Source organism: Microtus oregoni, unplaced genomic scaffold (assembly GCF_018167655.1).
Source record: "Microtus oregoni isolate MIOR12 unplaced genomic scaffold, Mior012 000002F_ref0000024, whole genome shotgun sequence".
Taxonomy (NCBI): domain Eukaryota; kingdom Metazoa; phylum Chordata; class Mammalia; order Rodentia; family Cricetidae; genus Microtus; species Microtus oregoni.
The window spans coordinates 74,395,966-74,420,416 of NW_024543061.1; the positions used below are offsets into that span (position 1 = coordinate 74,395,966).

The following is a 24,451-nucleotide window of genomic DNA, read 5'->3' on the forward strand; positions in this document are numbered from 1 at the left end:
TAAAGGCCGGAGGATCAGGGGTTCCAGGCCAGTTTCAACTACGCAGCCAATTCGATACCAGTCCGTACTACAATGATCTCAAATATATGTAATTTTACAAATTAATAAATACCTTTTTTTCTTTTTTTTGAGACAGAGTTTCTCAGTGTAGCTCTGTCTGTCCCGGAAATCACTCTGAAGACCAGGTTGCCTCTGCTTTCCAAGTGCTGGGAATTTTAAAGGCGTGTACCACCACCGTGGTCTGTCCAGGAAAACCATGCGCAACCACACCTGGCCATAGGTAAATAAGTGAAACCTGGTGTGCTGTCACGTGCCTGTAATACTGAGGTTTGGAGGTAGTGGGGTGGGGGTGGGAAGATCAGGAGTTCAAGGTCATTCTCACCTACAAAGCCAATTCCCGTAAAGACCCTTGTCTCAAAAACGTGGACAAAGCCAAAGCTCACTGACTTGCCAAGATGGCCCTGGCAGTAACTAACACAAGTAGGCTTCAAAAACCAGTTTGTCAATTCCAAACCCACGCGAACTGAACTTCCCAGCCCGCGCCTCCCTAACTACCGGCTATCACGTTCCACGCTCTCCGCACACCGGTCGGACCGCCTGCTGAGAAAGAGTGGCTCCGCCCGGCCCAGCGCCGCCGAGCCCGTGACCGGCGGTAGCGGGTGCCTCCTCCCAGCCGTGCTCGCTGCAAGTCACACCTTTCCCGCCCGCGGCCCCACGCGCGGCCCGCAGCGAACTACACTTCCCGGCAGGACGCGGCGCGCGCACGCGCACGGGGGTCCTCCGCCATGGCGACAGTGCTGTCCAGAGCGCTCAAGCTCCCGGGTAAGGAGTCTGCAGCCCGGCGACCACGCTGGGGAGGCCTGGTCTGGGGAGAGGGGCGGACGAGGCTCGGCGGGGCCTGGCTGTTAGCCGGGAGGGCTGCAGCGCTCGGGGGACGGGAAGGAGCGCCGGGGTGTGGGTCGGGGGCGCTCGGGGACACTTGGGGACTCGCGGGGACTCCCGGGGCAGAGACTGCTGGAGGCGCTCGGGGCCAGGTCGGGGGCGGAGGGGCGCGACGGTGACTGTCAGGTCAGTGAGCCTGACACCGCCGTCTCCCAGGGAGGGCCGGCCACCGGAGCATCCTTCCCTGAGCGCCGGGACTCGCTGCTGCGATCTGGGGCTGGACCAGAGGGGGAGCCGGGGGCTGCAGGACTGTAAGTGAGTGGCCTGGGCGGAACAGCGTCTCCGCTTGCTGACAGCCGCCTGGCAGCAGCGAGCCAGAGCCAGCCGGGGCAGGTGTTCCCCTTCCTCCTGGGTGGAAGAGGAAGGCGAAGAGATTAGGAAAATGGCTAATTGAATCGCACCGGGTCACACAGCAGGGGACTATGCTGTTTGAACCAAGGCGCAGCTATCCTGTCGTTAGCAATTTTTAAGCATTTTAGAGCTATCGAAAAAAATTGTTGTTCTCCTTAAAAATTTAAACATGCAGTCATAAGGCTTTTGTTTGTTTGTTTGTTTGGCTGATCTCTTAAGAGGAGAAGCAATTGCTTTCCCTGGCATGTTAAAAAGGGTATCTCTGATGCCCAGCTTGAGGCTTTTGGTGGGACTCAGGGCCCCTGTTCTTAAAGAGTTTCTACTCTGCTACCTTGAAACCAGCCCTGTGTCTTAGCTGACCCGAGACTTCACGTCTTTAGATCTTTTCCCCCTTCATGGGCAGCTTGGAACACTGAAAAGAACATTGATAAGATCGATCTTGGAATGCGTACATAATACTGAAATTAAAAGAGACGTTTTCCCTGCAGGATTCATTTACCCTGAAGAAAGTACCCTCCTGTTTGCATGCTGTCTTCTCAAAGACATAATTAAATGTCAGGCATTTTTAGCTTCTCTTGTTTATTTGTTTTGGAGCCCTTGTTTTACTTCAGCATAGATGATTGTTATTCTCTGAGAATAAAACTGCAGGAAGGGGGTTAGATCAGGGGTAGAGTGCTTGCTTTGCACACACACACAGACCCAAGTTCAATCCCCATCACAGAAAAGAAATGTTATTAGTATTCAAGAGGAGGGGAACGAGAGAGAATAATGAGATGGATATGAGAAAAACACAGTACTCTACGTGTGTAAAAGTGTAGTGAAACCTGGCATTTTGTATACTATTCAAAATAATGTTAAAAAATAATTCAGGAATATCTTGGCTGATCACTTTGGAGAATGCAATGCACACAGCGCACTCTTTGGTGTATTGAGTTGTAGTTCTTCGGTCATCTGATCCTATCGAGTGAATGATTCCTGTCTTTGGCCCCAAGGGCTGAGTTATAATCAGTACTAAGGCCTACATACAGATCTATATGCCTTGTCCGATATGTGATGCGGACTCTTTTTTCTTTTTAATTATTTAATTAATTAATTAATGTACATTGGTGTTTTGCCTGTGTGTATGTCTTTGTGAGGGTGTCAGAATCTCTGGAACTAGAGTTACAGTTGTGAGCTGCCGTTGAGTGCCGGGAATTGAACTCCGGTCCTCTGGAAGAGCAACCAGTGCTCTTATCCACTGAGGAGTCATCTCTTCAGCCACACCCCACTTCTTTCCTTGTTTTTCTCCTAGTCTTTCCCTTGCTCCTTTTCTTCACTGCCCAAAATACAATTTGTGGCTTTTATATTAGGTAGAAGTTACTTTCTCAAAGCTGTTTTTGGCTACCTTGTAATCGGGGCTGTGACTCTGAGGGCCTGTTTGTTACTGTGCTCTTAGGTAACCCTCTTGGTATTTTTTTGTGTGGGGGAAGCAAATGGAATGGTGGCTACGAACAGGAGCCAGGCTCTGGATTTGGCTGGATTTGTTTTGATTTTACCTCTGCGTTGAGGATCCAATCCAGGGCCTTGTACGTGCATGCTAGGTGTACAAGCTGCTGGTTGGGCTTCATCCCCAGCCAGGCTCCGGGATTTACTTGGTTAGCTGCTTTACACCTTTAAGCTTTAGTTTCCTCATCTGCAATGATAGTGTTGTTTACGAACATTCTCAACATGCCACACGCTGCATTGCATAGTTATCTCACAGGGTTATTTGGGATGGTAAAAGAGAGAGTTATTCTTAGGAATTTAATTAGCTTCTTGCACACCAGCTATTGTTTTGGTCGTTAGTAACTTATGGGGGTGGAACACGGGGAAGACCTTATCCAGCGGTGGGTGACACAGGGACCGAGCTCTGCTGGGGATGCAGTTCATCCTCTGGAACCCTTTCACTGAGCTCAGGATGGGAAGGCATTTGGCTCATGTGCCCGGCACGAGGTTAATAAGTAACAGAGGGACAATGTGACATTCATAAAGCCAGTAGGACAGCTTATCTCTTAGGTATATGTTTTTTTAGTTTTAAAGTTTAAAGGTTAAACACGGAAGGGACTGTTTGAGTACAGTGTTATTGTTGTGGTTTGTTTTATGGGATGTGACTTAGAGGACCGGGCCTCTAGGTAAACTAAGCCATACAGGGAATTGTTGACTTTGGTACAGGCACGTATCCCATCCCACGTGTGAGTTACAGTGTGAGCTGAGGTAGAGGGTGGCACAGGGTGGCATATGTCTCAGTGCGTTTCCCTAAGCACACCTGGGCGTAACGCGGTTGCGTCCCTTCGCAGGAAGGAACAGGAACGATTCCACTGCACCATTTGGGAACACTGTTGAGTCACTGGCTCAGTCTCCCGGGAGGAAAGCAGTGCCTGTGAGAAGCTTTTACATCACTGTGTTATGAAACCAGAGCCTTCTCTTGTAATCTTTGCAGACAGAAATACAGTAATAGACACGCGTGTGTGTGCATGCCCGTGTCTGTGTGTGGGTATGTGCATGTGTACGCAGGAGCCCGTGGTGGTTAGAGGCATAGGATCTCCCCTGGAGCTGTCTCATGTGTGTGCTAGGAATTAAGTGCAGGTCCTGCAAGTGTAGCGCATGCTCCTAACTACTCAGTGATCCTCTAGCCCCTCTTTGCAGACATCTCACTGACTGAAAACCTGGGCCTTTGGAAGATGGCTCAGTCGGTAAGAGTGGTTGCTGTACGAGCATGAGGACCTGAGTTCGAATCCCTAGTACCCACATAAAAAGCTGGGCATGGCTACACATGTGCCTAGAACCCCAGTGCTGAAGGGCTAGAGGCAAGAGGATTCCTGGGGCTTGCTGGCCACCAACTTAGTTCCAGTTTCGGTGTGAGATCTTTTTCCAGGAAAATAAAGTGGAGAGCAATATAACAGGACACCTGCTACCCTCCTGGCATGTGGGCACACACATCTGTGTGCACAGTGTCCGTACACTACACACACACACACACTGTGCATACATATACACATGTATACATACAATATGCACCTGTGCACAATACACATGTGTGCTACACATCGCACATACATATACATGTATACACCATAAACACACACACACACACCTGGGTGCTCACCAAAAGCAGCGCACTCAGAGTGAGTGCTGCGACTCTGGACTCTGAAGCACAGACTCTTGTCTGAGTGTGGCCTGAGGCTAGTCAGGGGCTTCATGTTCTGCCCATTTCTGTTTCGTTTTTGTAAATAGAGAAAAAGAAACCTTGTCTAGTTAACTTGCATTCTACAATAGCTAAGCCAAAGTTTGTTTTCATACTATCTGTGTTAATGTAAATTCGAATATTTATCATGCTCCAAAGGTTGCTCTTGAATTGGCCCTAATGTCTGAGAGCTTTCAAGGCATCAGCCAATGGTCGCTTTGTGCTCTGGTGTGCTGGTCTTCATACTGCGGAGGCCCTGGACTTTATACCCTAAGTTCTTCCTCGGACGCCTTTGGAGATATTGTCCTACTACTACCTCCCCAATGTAGCCCAGGCTGGCCTGGAGCTCACTACACAACAGAGAATGACTTCAATGCCGGATTGGTTCTCTTCTTCTGCCTCCCAAGTAGTGATTACAGGCATATGCTACCACACCTAGGTGACGTTAACCTATTAAAAAAATATTTTTAGTGTGTCTGGGGGGCAGCAGAGGGCTTGCACTCACGACACACATGTGGAAGTCAGAGGCTAACATGCAGGAAAGGAGTTTCTATCAGGGGGTCCAGGGGATTGAACTCAGGTTTGTCAGGTTTGGCACCCACTGAGCCATCTCGCTGGTCCTTTCCCTGACTGTCCTCAAACTCTTGAGCCTCCCGAATTACGTGTTCCCCCATACCAGATGCCAGTTTGACTTTTGTCCATCATCGTTAGAAATTCGATCCTTCACTGTAAGCCGGATGCTATGCCCTTCCGTTGTCATCCTTGAAATCCTGCACTTTTACTGGGATGTTCAGTGAGAATCATCCTGTACCGGGTTTTCTCGGGCCTCTGTGCTGTTTGTTCTTGCAGTTAGGTGTGGCTTTATTGCAATCTCTCTCCATCCTTCTTTTGCATCTCCTTTAAATACTGTGTTATGCTCCATTTTCTCTCCTCTTCAGTTATACATATCTCTGTATCGGTCAGTTTCTTAGGGTTCAAAACTTTGGTTTGAGTTTTATGTTTATCTGTGTGGGTTTGCACCTGTGAGTGCCGTGCCTGTGGAGACCAGAAGAGGGCGTCAGGTCCCCTGAAGCTGGAGTTGCAGGCAGTTGTGAGCCACCTGGAATGGATCCTGGCAACTGCAAAATGGACTCGGGTCCTCTGGCAGAGCAGAGTGTGTGCTTAACCATCAAGCCATCTTTCCAGCCCTGGTTTGAGTGTTTTGAGACAGGATCTCTTTTAGAGGCCAGGGTTGGTCTGAAACTCACTAAACAGCCCAAGCTGGCCTGGAACTCTGGGCCCTCCTGCGAAGCCTGCTGAATGCTGGGCTTACAGTCACCACACAGTCTGTTTTGAAAGCCTTGGGAGTTAGGAGTAGCCATTGTTGAAGTCAGACTGCCTAGGTTTGAATGTACTTGCGCTTTAGCTATGGGCCAATTTCTTAAATGCTTAAACCTCAGTGTCCTCCTCCAGAAAATGGGAGGTATTTCTGTCTTCATTGTTTTGATACCTTATTGTTGATATTTTATCTTTTCTATTGAATTGTAGTTGCTTCTTAGAAGTATTACATCTTTTTATGGGTCTTTATTTCAGAAAAGATGATACTATTTTTGGGGGGAATCCACTGGAAAATAGTTTAATATTTCTTTCATCTAATGGTCAGATTGATCTGCCCTCCTCCCTGCAGTAGTGATGAGGGCAAACCCAGGAACTTCTGCTTGCGTAGGCAGTGCTTACCTCTATTCTCTATCCCCAGTTGCTCCTCCCAGCCCCCAGATGTTCTTTTCCTGACTGTACTCGCTGTATTTTGTGGTAGCCTTTCTTAAGTATTTTTAGAACTCCGTAGTGTCTTAGGGAGTGAATGTTAATGTTGGCTCCTTTCTCAAGACTGCTCCTGTTTTGATGGTGTAGCTGTTTTCTTTTGGGTTACTGACTGAGATGGTAGCAGTTAGCCAAGGCAGGTGTTAAGCTGGGAGCATATCCTCCAGCCCCCAGGTCTGAGAGTTGTATTGGTCTGGACTCCACATCCCAGCACATCAGGTCCTGACTCCTCCCTGGGGGGGGGGATCAGGACCACTCCCACAGGGTATTTAAGATAACTCCCAAAGGAGTAATCTCCTGGTTCCCCCTTGGGACCATCGGAGAGTGCGTTGGCAGAGAGCTCGTGTTTTATGAAAAAATCCTAACATCTCTAAGTCCCTCTCTATTCCTTTCTGCGCCTCTCTATCAAATCTTGGGTCCTCCATATTCTCAATGGCTAGTTCTTGTCAAATAATTGCTGGCCCTGCCCCCTGATTCAAGTTTAACTTTATTAACACAGTCTCACGGTGTGATCAAATATCCTGCAACATTTCCCCCTTTCTCTTTAAATAAAAAGGAAAGATTTTAACTCCATCTTAGTAAAACTATATGCAATAAGAACAAATATCAAGTAAGAATTACATTCACAGTGTCCAATTCATCTGTATTTGGCAGATTTGGAGAAAATACTCTATTATCTATCCTATCTTGATGGATCTAAAGTCTTATACCTAAACTGCTTCCTGTCAGAGCTTGTAGCTTACAGACTTTCTGTAAGAGCCTAGCCTCATGCCCTCGGTCACCAGTGGTGAGCCACATTTACCAGCAACAGCTCTCAGAAGTTGTTGGGCCCATGTTGCAGAGGCATTTATACCTGGTCTCCCGGTGAGTAGCTCACCAGCTGCCAGCTGGGTGCGAAGTCTTGTTAGACTTCTTTTGGGCTGCCAGTTCCCAAATAATGACATGGAGACTTGTTTTGTTGTTTTTTTCAAGACAAGGTTTCTCTGTGTAGATTTAGAACCTGTCCTGGAACTAGCTCTTGTAGGCCAGGCTGGCCTCAAACTCACATAGTAGATCCTCCTGCCTCTGCCTTCCAAGTGCTGGGATTAAAGGTGTGCACTACCACCGCCTGGCTCTAACAAGCTCTTATAACTTAAATTAACTCATTCTTATTAATCTACATTCTGCCATGTGGCTTGTTACCTCCCCTCCATACTGTATGGTCAACGTCTCCATGTCTTGCTGGCAAATCCCACCTCACTTCTTCCCAGAGTTCCTCTCTCTACACAGAAGTCCCACCTATCCTCTCCTGCCTAGCTAGAAGGTGCCTTGGCAGAGATGCATCTTTACAGTGTACAGAAAGATTATCCCACAGCACAGCTGGCCTCTGTCTGTCAAAGCAGCCAGCCTCTTCAGGATTTGATGATGCCTCAGTTAGTTTCTGTACAGCTTGTTTCTTGGAGAGATTAATTTCTTTTTGAGACAAGGTTTATTTTTGTAGCTCTGGCTGTCCTAGGACTCAGTCTGTCTACCAGGCTGGCCTTGAACCCACAGAGATCTGCCTGCCTCTGCCTTCCAAGTGCTGGGGTTAAAGGTGTGCGCCACCACCTGGCAACATCTTCAATTATCACAGTGTCCTCACCATCAATTCTGTGGATTCTGTCTCCTTGTTCAAGTATTGATACATGTTACTTTTACTTGTTTCCTCGAGGGGATAGAGTTTCATGAATTTGGCAGCAATTGTTCATGCATCGTGTGTTGGGAGTGTGTTGTTTTTTCCTTCCTCTCTGCTCCCCATCCTCTCACTCCTCCTTCACCTCCCTCTCTCTTCCTCCTCTTCTTCTGTCTTTCTCCTCTCCTGGTTTTAAGGAAGGGACTATGACAGAAATGTCTCCTGTGACATTATTAATTAGAAGTGTGTGTTCCACTAATTATTTTCCACTAATAAGAGAGTCCACTAATTTTTTTCTCTAGATTTGCTACAATTGTCTGCATATTGTAGCATATGTCGCCAGGGCCTTCCTTCCCGTTATAGCGTAAGTCCTGGTAAAAGTGAATTGCCTTCAGTTGTTCTGTTAGCTGGTATTTTTTAGTGGTTTCACTTTGACAGTTTCACTTCTTTGGGAACGTTGGGAGGGAAAGACGGACAAGATTGATTGAGGCGATGCTGCTTCTAAATTCTTTACTTATTGCTCAAAATCCAGTGGTAAGGCCATTGGGTAACCTGCGTGCAGTTCGGAATCCCTGGGAGTTTTAGGAGGATTGGTGTGTGATGAAGCTGCCAAGAGCTACCAGTATTTACCGGATCACTAAACCATCTGGAACATGATGGTTTGGTTCTGTCCTGTCTGTGGTCAGACCACACCCTTGAATAGTGGTCAATTCCAGAAACCCTACTTAAAAAACTGTGAGCATGTCACATTGTATGCAAAGAAGGATCACCCGAAACTGTTCCTTCAAATTATGGGTTGAAGGAGATGGAGGAGTTTAACTTGGAGATGAGAAGCTTGGGCAAAGACTGTTGATGGATTTAGACAATCATAATTAGAAGCCTAAATTGATTGAGTATGACAATAAGCCACGCACAAAGGGCCGAGTGTATATTTTCTTACATAATCCTTATGAGTGGGCTCCTCACACTGTCCTACTCAACTGTGTGCTGAGTGACTGCTTGCTGGATCTGTGAAAGGGAATGGGGATTAAATAGATTTTAAAATTTCACTCAACCTAAATTTGTTTATTTATCAGACTGGGTGGTAGTGGCCCACACTTTACTCCCAATGCTCAGGAGGCAGAGGTAGGCAGATCTCTGAATTCAAAGCTAGTGTGATCTACTGTGAGTTTTAGAACTACACAGAGAAACCCTGTCTCAAAAACAAACAAAAATAAACCAAACCAAACCAACAACAAAACGACAACTTCCCCCAATTATGTATGTATCTTATATGTATGGTTGTTTTGTCTACGATGTCTGTGAACCACATGTGTTTCTGGCTCCCTCAGAGGCCCGAAGATGGTATTGGATCCCCCAGATCTGGAGTTTCAGACAGCTGAGATCCACCATGTGGGTGCTGGGAGTTGAACCCAGTGCTCTTAACTGATGAGCCATCTCTCCAGCCCCCACTTTTTCTACCCCCTCCCAGGTTGGTTTCAGACTCACAGAGATCCAACTGCCTCTGTCTTCCGAGTACTGGGATTAAAGGCCTGTGACACCACCGCCTGGCCTCTTTTTTGGTTTTAAAAAATTTTTCCCGTTAATGTACTTGACTGTTTTACCTGTATGTATGTATGTTCAACACATGCATGCATGGCCATGGAGGTCAGAAGAGGATATGGGACCTGCAGGGACTGGAGTTAGACAGCTGTGATTCACCCTGTAGGTGTTGGGAGTAGAACCCGGGTACCTTGGAAGAACAGTCAGTGCTCTTGACTGTTGAACCGTCTTAACAGTTCCTGTCAGGAGTATTCCTAAAAATTTTATTTGTCTTTTAATACAGAGGCTTACCATGCAGTCTGATAACTCGATACGTAATTCAGGCTGGCCTCAGTTATGGGTTGATCCTCACTCCTCTTGTTTCTGCCTCCAGTGTTCTTAGAGTCTGAGATAGGTGGATTTGGGGGGCCTTGCTGGCTAACCATCTTAGCCCAAAATGACCAGATCAGTTTTAGAGAGAGACGTGTTTAAGAAAGTAGGGTAAGAATCAACGGAGGAAGATACCTGGACTTTGACCCCTGGCCTCCACATGGCCACACATAGACAAATGCATCCAGATATACATATATGCACACACTTATAACACACAGATGAGAGAGACAGAGAGAGAATGTGAGAGGGAAAGAGAGAGAAAGAGAGCCAACTGCAAGATAAGCCTGGTGACACAACCGTAACCTCAGCATTTAGGAAATCAGGGCACAGTTTAAGGTAGAGCCAACTTGAAAACAAACAAGAGGCCAAATCCAATCTTCACTGTTCAACATTAATAACTTTGCAAATGAAAATAAAGAGTAGCTTCTAGTTGACAGATTGCTGCATTCCCTAGTGCTTCCCTGTTTGTGCAAACTGCTAAATGCTGCAGAATTATCCTTTGCAGTGGTGTTTAGTCAGCCTTTATCAAACACATGATAAACTGTATCCTCCAGGTCTCCCCTGCACCTGGCCCCCCTCTCTGTCTTACTGTGTCCTTTCACGTGTTAGGACACAGATGTGGTTTCTAGAAAGACGTCAGCAAGACAAAGACCTGAGCTGGGGCTGCTTCCTCAGCACAATCTGGACTGTCTTTCCCTTTTTAATTCTTCAGAATTAAAGGTTTAACATGAACTCTCATTGGTCACAGCTTGCCAGTTTCCAGAGAGGAAGTCTCTTCTCAGCCAAGCCTGACAAGGTCACTGCTGTGAGAGCCAGGAGTCGGTGTGGGGATGCACCCAAGCTGCCCTGTAATTTATCTCTCAGAGTCAGTGTAGAGACTGAGTAGAAGCAGGATGCAGCCTGTGTGGACGAGCTTCCAGAAGTCTGCCGCCTCCGCCAGGACGCATGCTCAGAATAGCAGTTTTTACACTTTTACGGAAAGGTCCTCATAAAGGATATTCAAATCGCGGGACAATTCTGAGAACATCTTCAGCTTGCTAACTTGTTTCCATAGAAACAACCGGGAAACCACAGATACCCAGTGAGAGACAGCATACAGAAGAGAATTGTTCTAGAAGTTTACCAGGAACAATCATGCATCATGTCTCTGAGAAAATCTAAAGCAGGAACCAGCCTTAGGTGTGAGGAAAGTTTGATTAAGAGCCACAGCCTCTAGCTGGCTGTGGTGGGGCGCGCGTGCAATCCCAGCACCGGCAAGGCTGAGGTAGGAGGGTCACCACAGGTTCAAGGACAGCCTGAGCTACCTAGTGAGTCCCTGCCTCGAATGACTGAGTGAATACGTGCGTGTGTGAATGAATACAAAAATTAAAAATAGAAAGAGCCACAGCCATCTTTATTAATGACAGTTGATCAAATTAAGACGCTTATAAGAGGAACAGATGCTTGGACTGGCAAGATGCCTCTGCTGGTGAAAACCCTTGCGACTGACGGCCTGGGTTCAATCCCTGGGACCACAGGGACAGCCATAGTTATCAGTTGTGCTACAGAATTTTGAACGTTATCTTTCCAGCCAACTGAGCCTGGTAACCACTGTTGTGGTTTTTGCTTCTCTTAAAAGAAATTTATGTGTATGGGTGTTTTTCCTATTTGTATGTCTGTGTACCAAATGTGTGCCTGGTGCCCATGGATGCCAGGAGAGGGCTGCAGATCCCCTAAAACTGGAGTTGTTGTCCGTGGTGAGCCACCTTATGGGTCTAGGAATCAAACCCCAGTGCTCTTAACCACTGAACCATGTCTCCAGTCCCACATACTTTTTATGAGCCAGAATCTTTTTTTTTTTTTTTTGATTTTCGATACAGGGTTTCTCTGTAGCTTTTGGTTCCTGTCCTGGAACTAGCTCTTCTAGACCAGGCTGGCCTCGAACTCCCAGAGATCCGCCTGCTTCTACCTCCCGAGTGCTTGGATTAAAGGCATGCGCCACCACCGCCCGGCTGGCTGTAACAAACTGGCCTTAAACTAGCTGAGGATGACCTTGAATTTCGGATCCTGGCACTGCTTCCCAAGTGTTAGAATAGCAGGCATGCACCTCCATGCCTGGTTTTTGCTAGGGATCCAACCCAAGGCTTTGTGCATGCTAAGCCAGCATTTTACCTTAGACCGAGTACAGCCTAGCTTCTTTTATGTTTTTTTGGAGACAGGATCTTTTTTATTATTACATTTAAAATTTTTTATGTATATGGTTAGATGGCAGCTCATGGAAGTAAATTTCTTCCTTCCATTGTGTGGGCCCTGGGGATTGAACTCAGGTCGCCAGGCTTGGCAGGAAGCACTCCCCTCCCCCAGCCTTATTGATAGCTCATGAGGCAGATCTTGCCTTGTTGCCCAGGCTGGCCTCAGACTCATGCAGCCTGCCTGTTTTAGCTTCTTGACAAGCACTGAGATTAAAGGTGTGAGCCATTGTGCCTGGCCTTGTGCTCTCAAAGTCATTGTCTTAGTTTTTCCCGTGGGCAAACACACAGCATGTATCTGACCAGGCCTGGAATAGCTTGGCTAACGGTGAATTAATTCTGCTTCTGCCACATCTTTTTCAATTTTCTTAGCCCTGAAAGAAAATCATTCTAGAGCAGTTGACCCCTTGGGGGCTCCCGTGTTGACAGTTAATTATACAGAGGGTCACTAAGGTCGCAGTGATGGAAAGCTAGGGTTTTTTGGTTGTAGTTGTGATTTTGCTTCCATGTCACCACAGGTGAGGTTCCTTCCTTCCAGGCTCTCCCTGACTCTGTCCTTCTGTCTTTCCAGGGAAGAAGAGCCCAGACCTCGGGGAGTATGACCCCCTCACCCAGGCTGACAGTGACGAGAGCGAAGATGATCTTGTGCTTAACTTGCAGCAGAAGAATGGAGGGGTCAAAAACGGGAAGAGCACCCTGGGGGACCTGCCCGATGCAGGGGACTCAGATGCAGATGCGGCTGGGGCTGCGAAGCCACACCTGTCAGAAGTTGTCCCAGAGGGTTACCCCTCGGAGCCCCTTGGGGGTGTGGAGCAGAAGGCCACCTCTTCCCTGGTGTCCTACGTGCGTACGTCTGTCTTTCTGCTGACGCTGGTGATCTCAATGGTCCTGGTCCTTCTCTGCGCCTTCCTCGTCCCCTGTCCTCCCAGAGACCTGCATAGCACTTGGAGCCGACGCCTAGGCTCCCAAGGAGGTGAGTTGCGGGATTTTAAGACATAAACCTGTAAATTTCCATACGTTAGTACATTCAAGTTTTCCTCCAAGTCATTTTGTTTGCTTTTGTTTTCAAGACAGGGTCTCACTGTAGTCTTGGCTGGCCTGGAACTCACTACCTAGACCAAGCTGGCCTTGAACTCACAGAGATCTGTCTGCCTCTGCTTTCCAAGCACTGGGACTAAGTGCATGTACCACTCTGCCCGGCTGAATTTCTTTTTGGAGACAGTGTCTCATCACCATCACCCTGACTGGCTTAGAAGTCACAATGTAAACTGGGTTATTCCTGGACTTGTGGCAGTCCCCTGCCTTAGCCTTCCAAGTGCTGATTTCACAGGCGTGCATCGCTGTGCCTGGCTTTCCCTCCAAATCTTAAAAATGAATGTGTGTTATGCAGTCTTTCCCCTGTGCATGGGGTTGCCCAGAAGGTGAAGGGTTTAAAATTAAACTAAAAGCTAGATTGCTGTGCCTCTGAGCTCTGTTCTGAGTTCTCTGGTGGCAGCTTCAGCCTACAGTGGTGCTGGTGTGTCCAGCACCCAGCTGAGGAGATAGGACATTGCTGAGACCTCCGAGTTTCCCGACCATAAGTCCTTCTACCCCCTCCCCCCTGCCAATTCTGCTGCTGAGCTTAAGCTGATGATTAATTTACTTTAAAGTTTTGCCACATTGGTGTGTTCATTAACTTTGCCTCTTTGAATTTTATATAATTATAATCACAGTCTTCTGTGACTTTTATTCTACATCGTTTTTGAGTTTTGAGACAGAATCTTACTATGAAGTCCAGGCTGACCTTGGCCTTCAATCTTGCTGCCTCAGCCTTCTGAGTGCTGGCATCATAGCCATGTACCACCACACCTGTGTGCCACCACACCTGTGTGCCACCACACCTGTGTGCCACCACACCTGGGTTGTCAATACAAGTTTTGTGCTTGTTTGTTTCTGAGCTGTCCCCTAAGATATAGGCTGGTCTTAAACTCGTGTGTAGCTGAGGATGACTTTGGAGTGCACAGCTTCTTGCTTCCACCTGGGGTTCTGGGTTATAGCACTTGGTGCCACTGACTTTACCTTTCTGGGAAACAATGTTATTCCGTGTTGAGGTGTAGTATATAATCTGTAGTATCAAGAGCGGCAGGCTGTTTTTCGTCCCGCCTGGCTCCTGGCTGCCCGGCTAGCCCAGTTTGTAGAGCATGAGACTCTTAATCTCAGGGTCATAGGTTCATGCCCCACATTGGGCGCCACTCTGTTGTAAAAAGGAGCAGCGGGCCACTTCCCGCCGCCCGGCTCCCGGTTAGCTTTACCCAAAATAATTACATGGAAACTGTATTCATTTAAACACTGCCTGGCTTGTTAGTTCTCGCCTCTTATTGGCTAACTCTCACATCTTGATTCAACCCATTTCTAATAATCTGTATGTCACCACAAGGTCGTGGTTTACCGGGAAAGATTCAGCATGTCTGACCTGGTGACTTCATGGCAGCTCTCCGTCTCTGCCCCCTTTCTCTCAGCATTCTGTTCTGTCTACTCCACCTAACTAAGCTGCTGCCCTATCAAAAGGCCAAGGCAGTCTCTTTATTTGACCAATGAAAGCAACACTTAGAAAGAAGACCCTCCTACACCATTGAGGGTTGAAGCCAAGGTCTTGTGTATACAAGGTAAATACTCTATCACTCCACGTCATCTTCAAAGAGATGCTTCTGAGACTAATCTGCTGATGCACGGTAGCTAGAGTATTAATTTTTACCAGTGTCTAATTTTCCATGTTAGAATATCCTACCATTTATTTTTCTATTCTGTTGTTGATAAGCAGTTAAATGATTTCCAATCGTTTTTAAAAGTAAGCGATTCCAAAAACATTTTTTTACGTTTCCCTAGGGTTATGTACAAATTTCCCCAAGGCAGAAGCCTAGTAAAGCTGTCTGTCAGAGGGTGCGGGTGTGTTCTTTCTAAGCAGGTTTTACATTATTTGCTGAAGTGGTTCTACCAGCTTGCGCTTCCAATCTTGTCTGAATTCCCTGCAGGTCTGGCAGGCATTCTCTCACTCCTCAGGCACAAGGAGGGGATCCTCCTTTATCTTTGTTCCCCACAGGACTGGGCAGAGCTCCAGGCTGCCCCCCCCTTGGCAAGTGGGATGGTCCTGGCTCCCCATGGCCATTTTGGCCTTGAGGGTAGGGTGACTTGATGGTGCCAGAGCAAAGTTTCAGAAGCTGGGTGATGGTGTCGCAGGCCTTTAATCCCAGCATTGTGAGTTTGAGGCCAGCCTGGTCTACAAGAGCTAGCTGCAGGACAGACTCCAAAACTACAGAGAAACACTGTCTCACAAAACCAAAACAAACAAACAACCCAGAAGTCAGGTCCCACAGCCTTTGCTGTGGGGTGGGGTGAGACTGGTATTATCTGTAATCAATTTCCCTGGCTGGGCTGTACCCTTCCTGGGCCTCTGGCCAGGGAAGGCAGGTTTTTTAGGGCTTCTTTTGCCCTGTGGCATTTCTGAGTTGCCAGTTGTTTCACTATACCTTGTCTAGTGTGGCCAGAAACCCCAGGATTCCATACATTACCATTATCATTCCCTGGGTCTCTAGTCAGTCTAACTTAATGTCCCCTGCTGTTTGCTATATATGGTGTCCAGGGTTCTGGGCAGGGCCAAGGGAGATGCGTATTTCTGCTGCCTGTTTGGGAATAGACAGTCCACCTGGGCGGGGAGGGGTGCTGGCGGTGTCTGCATCTGTCTTCTTTCTAACCTGGCAGAGGAGAACTAGTCTGTGGTAACTGGCTCAGGCCCTTTTTGTTTCATTATGTGTACGCCAGGCGGGGACCTGTCTCCCCTGGAGTTGGCTGACGTGAATAGAGATGGCCTGCGGGACGTGCTTCTCTCCTTTGTGACAACCAGGAATGGGACCGAAGGAGGTAAGAGATGCATCTGGAGGCTGCCAAGGGGGAGGTGTCAGCCGAAGGACAACTTCCCAGGGACAGTGTGTGTGAGAGGCTCTGCAGGCCACAGGTCACTACAGGTCCACCGTGCGTGATGTGCCTCATCAGAAAGTTCCTGAGGTAAATAAAGATCAGCACATGAAAACAGGGCCCAGAATGGTGGTGCACCTGCGCACCTTTAATCCCAGCCCTCAGAAGGTGAAGGCAGGCCAGTTTCTGTGAATTCAAGGCCAGCCTGGTCTGCATATCGAATTATAGGACTGCTGGAATTAGAGGGATGCTGTCTCAAAGTGACCCCTGCTCCAAAAAAGAAAGAAGGGCAAGAAAGAGAGAGGAAGGAAGGAAGAAAGGAAGGAAGGAAGGAAGGAAAGAAGGAAGGAAGGAAGAAACCAGAGTGCATGGAAGTTTGAGGGACTTTGAGTGGTCACCCTGGCAAGTGAAGAAACTGGTTTAAAGAAGTGACCCTAACCTTGGGGTTACGGCTTTTAGTAATTAGGTCTGAGTGTGGTTTTCCTGCCAGTTTGGCAGTTGCATCTGAACCTACTTATATTTTAACTATGTCTATGTCTTGCAATCAGCAACCTATCGCTCATTCCAGGGCCTGGTGGGACTTCTGGTCCCTCTGGTGCTGGCTCTATTACTGTCGCTAAATGTAGTTTTTAACTAAGTCTCTATAGTGCTAGTTACCAATAAAGACTCAAGAGTCAGATGTTGGGGTGAAAACCTGCTAGCTCAGAGGCTAAGAAGCCACCAGCTTCCTTTTTTGTCCAAAGACCCAGCAAGAGAGAATTTTTCAGCTGTCCCAAACCAGAGAGACCAAGAAAGTCCAAGTCCCTCCCTACTCCTTCCTCTCTATCTCTCTATCTCTCTTCCTGGCTCCTCCATACTTCCTGTGGCTAATTCCTGCTAATTAGTTGCTGGCTCCACTCCCAGGTTGATTTTATTAACACAGTCAAATATCCTGCAGAGAGAGAGAGAGAGAGAGAGAGAGAGAGAGAGAGAGAGAGAGAGAGAGTGTTGGGGGAGGGGCAGAGCCAGCCTCACAGGTCATTCCTCAGGAACAGCCCACATTATATTTTTGAGACAGTGTCTCTCTCTGGCCTGGAACTGGGTAGCAGTCCTCAGAGGCTGCCTGTTTGCCTTCCTAGCACTGTGATATCAAGAATGTGCTGCCTCTCCAGGCTTGTTTATGTGGGTTCTGGGGATTAAGCTAAGGCTTTCTTGCTTGTGTAGCAAGCACTTTACCAGCTGAGCTATCTCCCCAGCCAGTTTTCTACTCCCCTAAATTACAGTGAAGGTTGATTCTACCCTGCTCTCGCAGTCCTGGCAGGGTTGGTCATGGCTTATGCACCTTTGCACGCAGATGTCTGGGCTGGTGGCTTCTCTTTCCCCTTTTCCTTTCAGTTTAAGTCTTCAGGCTTGTCCTCCCCGGGAAGGCTAAACTCTGTGGAGGATACTTATAGGCTCCCCAGGTAGCTAAGTGGGACTTACTTCCCTGGCTTCCTCGCAGCTGGAGTTGGAGCAGACGGGCAACAGACTTGACCACCACCATAGCAGGTCTCAAGCTAGCCCTGTTAGAGAACTAACTGTCTTGATTCCAGTGATCTCTCCCTCCTTTGTCCCTGGGGCACTGACAGCTCTAAGGGGCTACGCTGCCGCTGATGGGGTCCTCCACCCTGAGACATCTTTATCAATAGTCTCCTTGTCAAGTTCTCCATAGTTTACACTAGCTGAGCGTGCTGTTTCTGGGACTCGGTTACACCTGACACCCAAAACAAGCAAAAATGCCTCATTTTCGTAGTAGTTACACAGGGTCCTAATTTGCCCTCGATGTGGACTAAATTGGCAATGACTGTAGCAATACCAGCTGATGTAAGGACCCTGCCCAGAGAGTGAAGAAATCCTAGGAAGAGCTTTTGAATCACTTAGGCCCAAAGTGAGCACTCGGCATGCTTTAGGGATTTCTGTACCGTACATTCGCCTGGTATTACCAAAAATACCTTTTGGAAGCATGTTTGATATGTGGCTTTGTGACAGGAAGAAAACCATTGGATCGGACTGGAAAAGTCTAGAGGACGGTACCAGGTAGTACCAATTGCTACCTCTGCAGGCCACTCCGTTTCCTGTTTGAGGCTGTGTTGTTCAGTTAGCACTGCTGATGGACGGGAAAAAGCTTTGCAGCTGATGGCGGCTGAAGTAGAAAGTAGAAATGAGTCAAGATGTCCGCTCCTGAGAGCGAAAGTAAAGCTGGCAGGAATAGTGACCACTCTTAAGTCAGAGCTGCTGTGGGTCCGCTTCCTTGGACCTGGATCCTGTCACCCCAAGTGTTCTTCTCCTGCCCAGGAGCAAACCAGAGAGCTGCAGACCGGAAGCCCCCCTTGCTGCCTGCTGCTCCGTAACCTTCAGGCCTCTTCTGCTGGGGACGAGGGTTGGGGTTTACTCTGGATGCTGCGTGGATTCTGGGTCAGCCTGTGTGTGCTCCTGCACACGCCTTCCCCCCCTTCACCAACCGCTACTCAGGGTTCTGGATGTTGCTCCTGTCCTTTGGTGTGTGCATGCATGTGTGTGTGCATGCATGTGTGTGTGCATGCATGTGTGTGTGCATGCATGCGTGTGTGCACGTGTGTCGTGGTGCACTTGTGGAGCCAGAGGACAACGTGTAGGAGTTGACTTCTCCTTCTGCCATGTGAGAATCTGGAATAGTGGTGGGGACTGGCGTCTTCAGGTCGTCAGGCCCGGGAGCAGATGACTTTCCCCTCCCATTTTGTTGGCCTTACCCGTCTTTTGCTCAGCTGTTTTGTGCAGCAGGCATCCTGTAATGAGTTGAGAAATCAGAAATTAGTGACTGTCTTCAAGGATGCCACTGTTTAGTGTAGGCTAAGGTGGCCGACAGACAAACAGATGTGCTGGGAAAGGTGCCAAAATGGAGACGTGGTGAGGCCGTGTAGGAAAGTCCACAGCGGCTGCTCTTCCACTTGTCCTCCAGGGGGTGGGAGGTAGGAGAGAGGACAAGTTCTGTGTTCACACCTTGTCAGAAGCAAAGGAGGGACAAGCACACCAGTGTTCACACCTTGTCAGAAGCACAGGAGGGAGCTAAGCACACCAGTGTGAGCCGCTGCCTCAGCAGCCACCATTCACTTCTGGGTTTCAAGTGTCTTGAAAACTCACCCCCAACTCTCCTCTCTTCTGCCCCACCCTCCTCTCTCTGGCGTGCCTTTAGGTGGTGGCTCACAACCAACTGCAGATCTTGTGTGTCTTTCCGGGATGAATGGCAGCACACTGTGGTCCAGTCCCCTCCCAGAGGAGGCTCAAGATGTCACATGCTTGGATCTGATGCCAGGAAGCATGGCCAAAACCATCTGCCTCGTGACAGGGACACGCAAGATGCTCAGCGCATTCAATGCGACAACAGGTAGAGTGAGTGGCCTGGAGCTTTGCTGTGAGCCTCTGGGTTTGTATTTAAACAGCCTGCAGGGGAGGGGGAGGAGAGCTTTGCTACTCTGTTTCAGAAGGTGTTAAGGGAAGGAGATAAAGGGCTTGGGCAGGTGGAGTTAACAGAGATTCTTGTGGCAACCTGTTTGGTGATAAGATAAATTCTTCCCCAAACTTGAAGCTGCTGGTGTGTGGGGGGGGGGGGGGGGGGGGAGGGGGAAGGGGCTTGGATTGTGAACAGTCTCTCTGCTCTGCTCTTTGTACAACAGGAGAGGGAGTGTCACCTCCTGAATTATGCTGGTCCCTGTGTAAACCTGGGTGCTGACTGGATGCTAGGGCTAAGAACTGGACTGGGGAGGCTGTTGATGTGACCCTCTGAGGTCCACAGGATGAAAGTGATGGAAATGAGCCCAGTGTAATAAAGGTGTCTCCTTACAGTGTGCTTGTCACAGGGCCACTTGAAGGAATGTGACATCCTTCCCACATTAGAGGTGCCATAGTGGGGTGTTTTATTTTGCCTCCTCCTTTTTGAGACTCTTTTTTTTTTTTTTTTTTTTTTTGGTTTTTCGAGACAGGGTTTCTCTGTGTAGCAGCCCTGGCTGTCCTGGAACTAGCTCTTATAGACCAGACTGGCCCTCGAACTCACAGAGATCCATCCTGCCTCTGCCTCCCGAGTTCTGGGATTAAAGGGGTGTGCCACCACTGTCCGGTCAATTTTTTAAAATTTCAGTAAATATTTTTTTATTTTTATTAATTTTTTCATTTATTTTACATACACACCACAATTTCTCCTCCCTTACCTCCTGTTCCCTCCCCCATCAGAGACATGGTTTTACACTGTGCCCCAGACCTTGAATTCATTAGATCTTCCTGCATCAGCCTCCCAAATTCTGGGATTACAGGTGTGACATGCTTGGTTAGTGGGGTACCGCTGAGTGGGGGAAGTTTTATTTATATAATGTGTGTGTGTGTGTGTGTGTGTGTGTGTATGTGTGTGTGTGTGATCTCTTGGTAGAGTGATTACTTAACATGCCCAAAGTCCCTGGTTTGATTGCCAGAATCACTTAAACTGGGCATAGTCATATAAGCCTGTAATCTCAGCACTCACTTAAGAGGTAGAAATAGGATCAGAAGTTCAAGGACATCAAGGCTAGTCTGAGTATATGTATATGTATATATATATATATATATATATACACACACACACACACACATAGACACACACCAGTCACATGCTGTCTGAGGTCAGGACTGAAGTCCTTGAAAGCCTTCTGCAATTTCTCTGGTGTGGCCTCCTTAGTGGCTGCAGTGCCCCGTGACAGACACATTCCTCAGCCCTGGTTAGTGAGCTCCTACTTGCCAGGAAGACTTAGATGTCTCTATTTGATACACAGAATCCAGGTGTGTGGGGCTGGAGAGAGAGCTCAGCAGTTAAGAGCACTGGGCTGCTCTTGCAGAGGACCCTGCTTTAGGTCCCAGCAACACAGGGTAGCTCACAACCAGCTCACAATCAGTTCCAGGGGGTCTGATGCCCTCTTCTGACCTTCCTGGCATCAGCACACACGTGATGCACACACATACATGCAGTCAAACAGTCACACACATGGAACCAAACAATGAAGGAATGAATTAAAATCCAGATGTGGGGTTATTACATGGAAGTATTCCCATATGTCCAAGGATTTGGAATCTCGCTTTCCGCTCCTTTTGTCCTCAAACAAAAGCTAAAGGGGAAAAGTTGGGAGAGGCTGCTGTCCCCTGCTCAGCTCTTTGAGTTTTCTTTTCTGGCTGTGGCTGCCTTTTGCTGGGCCAGAAAGCAGAAGTGATCCTCCTCTCTCTCCTTCCCCAGGGAAAGTCATGTGGACTCTAGACCCGGACCATCTGTCTAATGGCACCTTGGCCGCCCCAGTGGTGGTGCTGCCGGACCTGGACGGGGACGGTGTCAGAGATCTGGTGGTGCTGGCCATTGGAGAATTGCAGGTATAGTCTCTGTTTCCAAAGGTTTTTAATTTCTTATGGGGATTGCTTTCAAGTGTTGCGATATCTGCCTAGAACCTTGTTTCTGCAATGGTTTAGGCTGAAATAGATTCTTTTGGTGAGGTTAAGTGAACCAAGAGCATTCCAAATTCATTTTCCATGATACCACTGTGGTTCTGAGGACTGTGGTGTCAGAGAGCTGTGGGGGCAGATGGCCTGTATGTAAATTCCTTCTGCATCTCCCTGAAGCTTTGTGGCCTTGGGTAAGCAGTGCTGTAGTTCCTACGCCCATCTAAAGTAGAAAGTTATATCTCCATGTAGGAAGCTTAGGAAAAGTAGAGCTAACAAATTAAGTCCCTAGAAACTGCCTATTTTCTACTCTGTAAATGTAATATTAGTTTACTCTATTGTATCCAGTGGGATGGGTTGATAGAAAGCTCATAGGATGCAGACTTTGAATATAGCTCAGTTGCTGGCTTAGCATGCATGAAGCCCTTGTTTGGTCCCCAGTATCACATGACTCAGGTGTGGTGGTAATACCTTCACACCTAGAGAAATGCAGAAGGACCAGAAGGACCAGACTAAATAGTGACCTTGAGATCAGCCTGGCGACACAGAAGGTCCTGTCTCAACAACACCCGCACACAGGCGCTGCACCTCTGTAATCCAGCAGGTCAGCCTGGGCTGCATGTTGAGAATCAGACCCGCACCTTTCTGTTTCATCAGTGACCAAAGGAAGGTGCTATAAGGGGACAGACTTCCAGTGTGGATGTGGTATCTTACATCTATAATCCCAGCACTTGGAAGCTGAGGCAGGAGGATTGCCATAAGTTTGAGGACAGCCTGGTCCTGGTCTACTTAGTAAGCTCTAGTCTGTCTGTGTTCCACAGTGATGGCATGTGTCACTCAATTCTTCCCTTCTCCCTCAAGAAAGATAGCCCTAACCTAACCCAAGCTCTATAGACCAGGCTGGCCTGGAACTCACAGAGATCCGCCTGCCTCTGCCTCCTGAGTACTGGGATAAAAGGCGTGGACCCCACAACCCAGCTGAGATCCAGTTCTTTTGTTTTTTATTTTTGTTTTGAGACTTTTAGGGACAGAGTCGCTGTGTAGCTCAGGCTCACTTTAAACGTCACAATCTTCACCTCTGTTCCCTAGTGCTGGGGCTTCAGGTGACCTTAGTCTTTTTTTTTATTTTATTTTCTTTAAGATTTATTTATTTATTATGTATATGTATATTTATTTATTATGTATATGTATATGAATGTATGCCTGCAAGCCAGAAGAGGGCACCAGGTCTCATTACAGAGCCACCTTGTGGTTGCTGGGACTTGAACTCAGGACCTGGGAGAGCAATCAGTGCTCTTAACCTCTGAGCCATTTCTCCAGCCCCAGAAATCTTAGTCTCAATGCCCCATCTGTTTCTTACACCCAGTGGCGTTGAGGGGCATGGACCAGGCTGTCAGGACCCTCTGCACTGTGGGGCCCTTGGAGAACCAGCTCGCCTGCTCCTAACTCTGTCTCTAACCGGCCTGTTGCTCAGCTGTCTCGCAGAATTTCCTCATTTGAGCAGTAGTGTGCACATAATTGGACAGTCTCCCTTCTGCCTGGAAGGGACAGCTACAATCTATGATCAGAGAGGCCCCAGGTGTAGAGCAGCATGAGGAGCCCTGTGGGCCACAGACACAGGGAGGGAATGTCGTTAGGGCTGTGGTTTAGAGCGGTGGAAGTCTTAGGTCTGGGTGGAGTATGAACTGAACTTGACAGAAGGACCTGCTTTGGGGTGTAGGGTCTGGCCTGGTCTAGCATGTTAGGGAAAAGGGACCTGAGAAGCCTGTAGTTATTGCACTCACGGCATACATCAGTTTGAGTCCAGACCCTGGTCACATGTGCCCCCCTCAAGCAGCCAGGCTGAGGTGAATGTCACTTGTGTGGGCAGCCCCATTACACTCTGGCCCAGCCCCTGGGCTGTTCTGTTGGGAGATCTGTTCATCCTAGTGGCTTCCAGTCACTGTTCCCACCACAATTCCATTTGGCGTCTTGGAATGAATCTGGTGTCCACCCAGTTCTGGAAACCCAGTGGCTGGGAGCCTGGCCCCACTAAGCTGGTTGGTTACTCCAAAGACTGAATACCCACAGTTTTTTTATACAGCCCTCTCAGACAGGGAGCCCCCTTTCCCTTGATCCCAGTCTGTCCATATGTCCTGTAACATGCAGTGCCCACATCTGTAAAGAGTTCTGTTCGTGGTTATCTCAACCCAGGGATACTAATAGGTTTCTCCACCAACACAGCCAGATCAAGCCAAATTTAAAAAGTATAATAACAGATTCATTTGAGCAAAGTAACTCCTTGGCAGGTTCTCCAGTCCCAGAGATGGCCTGCACCCACAAATGACTTTAGAGAGTGTAGGCAAGGAGTGACAACATGTTCGCCACAAACTGGGTTTGTGCCCAAGTATGATGAAAAGCTGAGTGCTTTAGAGGTGCCAGACTGGGCTTTGGCATCTTTCCTTTGTTCAGAGTCTCTCTGAGTGGGTGGGATTTGGAGATAGAGAGACGGGAGTGGGGCTTTCTGGGTTGTGCACGGGCAGCCTGGAAGTTCAAGCCAAACAGATACCATTACTTCTTTTACAGGGCTTCTCTGAGTAGCCCTGGCTGTCCTGGAACTCATTCTGTAGACCCAGCTGGCCCTGAACTCAGAATCCACCTTCCTCTGCCTCCAGAGTTCTGGGATCAAAAGCTTGTACCACCACCAGGTATTTTTTTTTTTATTTTGTTTTGAGACAGAGTTTCACTATGTAGAGAAATCCACCCTTCTTTCTCACCGATACTGGCATTAAAGGTGTGTACCACCACACGTCTTTCCTTTTAAGGTCTCTGTGGGGCAGTGATGGTGCACACCTTTAGTCCTAGCACTCCAGAGGCAGAGACAGGTGGATCTCTGAGTTCAAGGCCAGCCTGGGTCTACAAAGTAAATTCCTGCACAGCCAAGGCTACACAGAGAAGAAACCTTGTCTTGAAAGACAAGCCCTG

At 48.1% G+C, this 24,451-nt stretch overlaps 1 protein-coding gene across 3 annotated transcripts in view; it reads left to right on the forward strand.

The window, feature by feature from the left end:
* Positions 1 to 625: 625 nt before the first annotated feature.
* Positions 626 to 24,451, forward strand: part of Fam234b (family with sequence similarity 234 member B) — a 43,947-nt gene continuing 20,121 nt past the window's right edge. Inside the window, exons 1-5 of one of the 3 annotated variants that reach the window (XM_041642260.1) lie at positions 626 to 822; positions 12,660 to 13,061; positions 15,857 to 15,985; positions 19,230 to 19,421; positions 21,291 to 21,421. In XM_041642260.1, coding sequence (XP_041498194.1) covers positions 786 to 822; positions 12,660 to 13,061; positions 15,857 to 15,985; positions 19,230 to 19,421; positions 21,291 to 21,421 — 891 coding nt within the window. In that variant the 5' untranslated portion in view covers positions 626 to 785. Of the gene's footprint in view, positions 823 to 974; positions 1,194 to 12,659; positions 13,062 to 15,856; positions 15,986 to 19,229; positions 19,422 to 21,290; positions 21,422 to 24,451 lie in introns of those variants that run through there. The other 2 variants (XM_041642267.1, XM_041642274.1) reach the window with 2 other exon arrangements.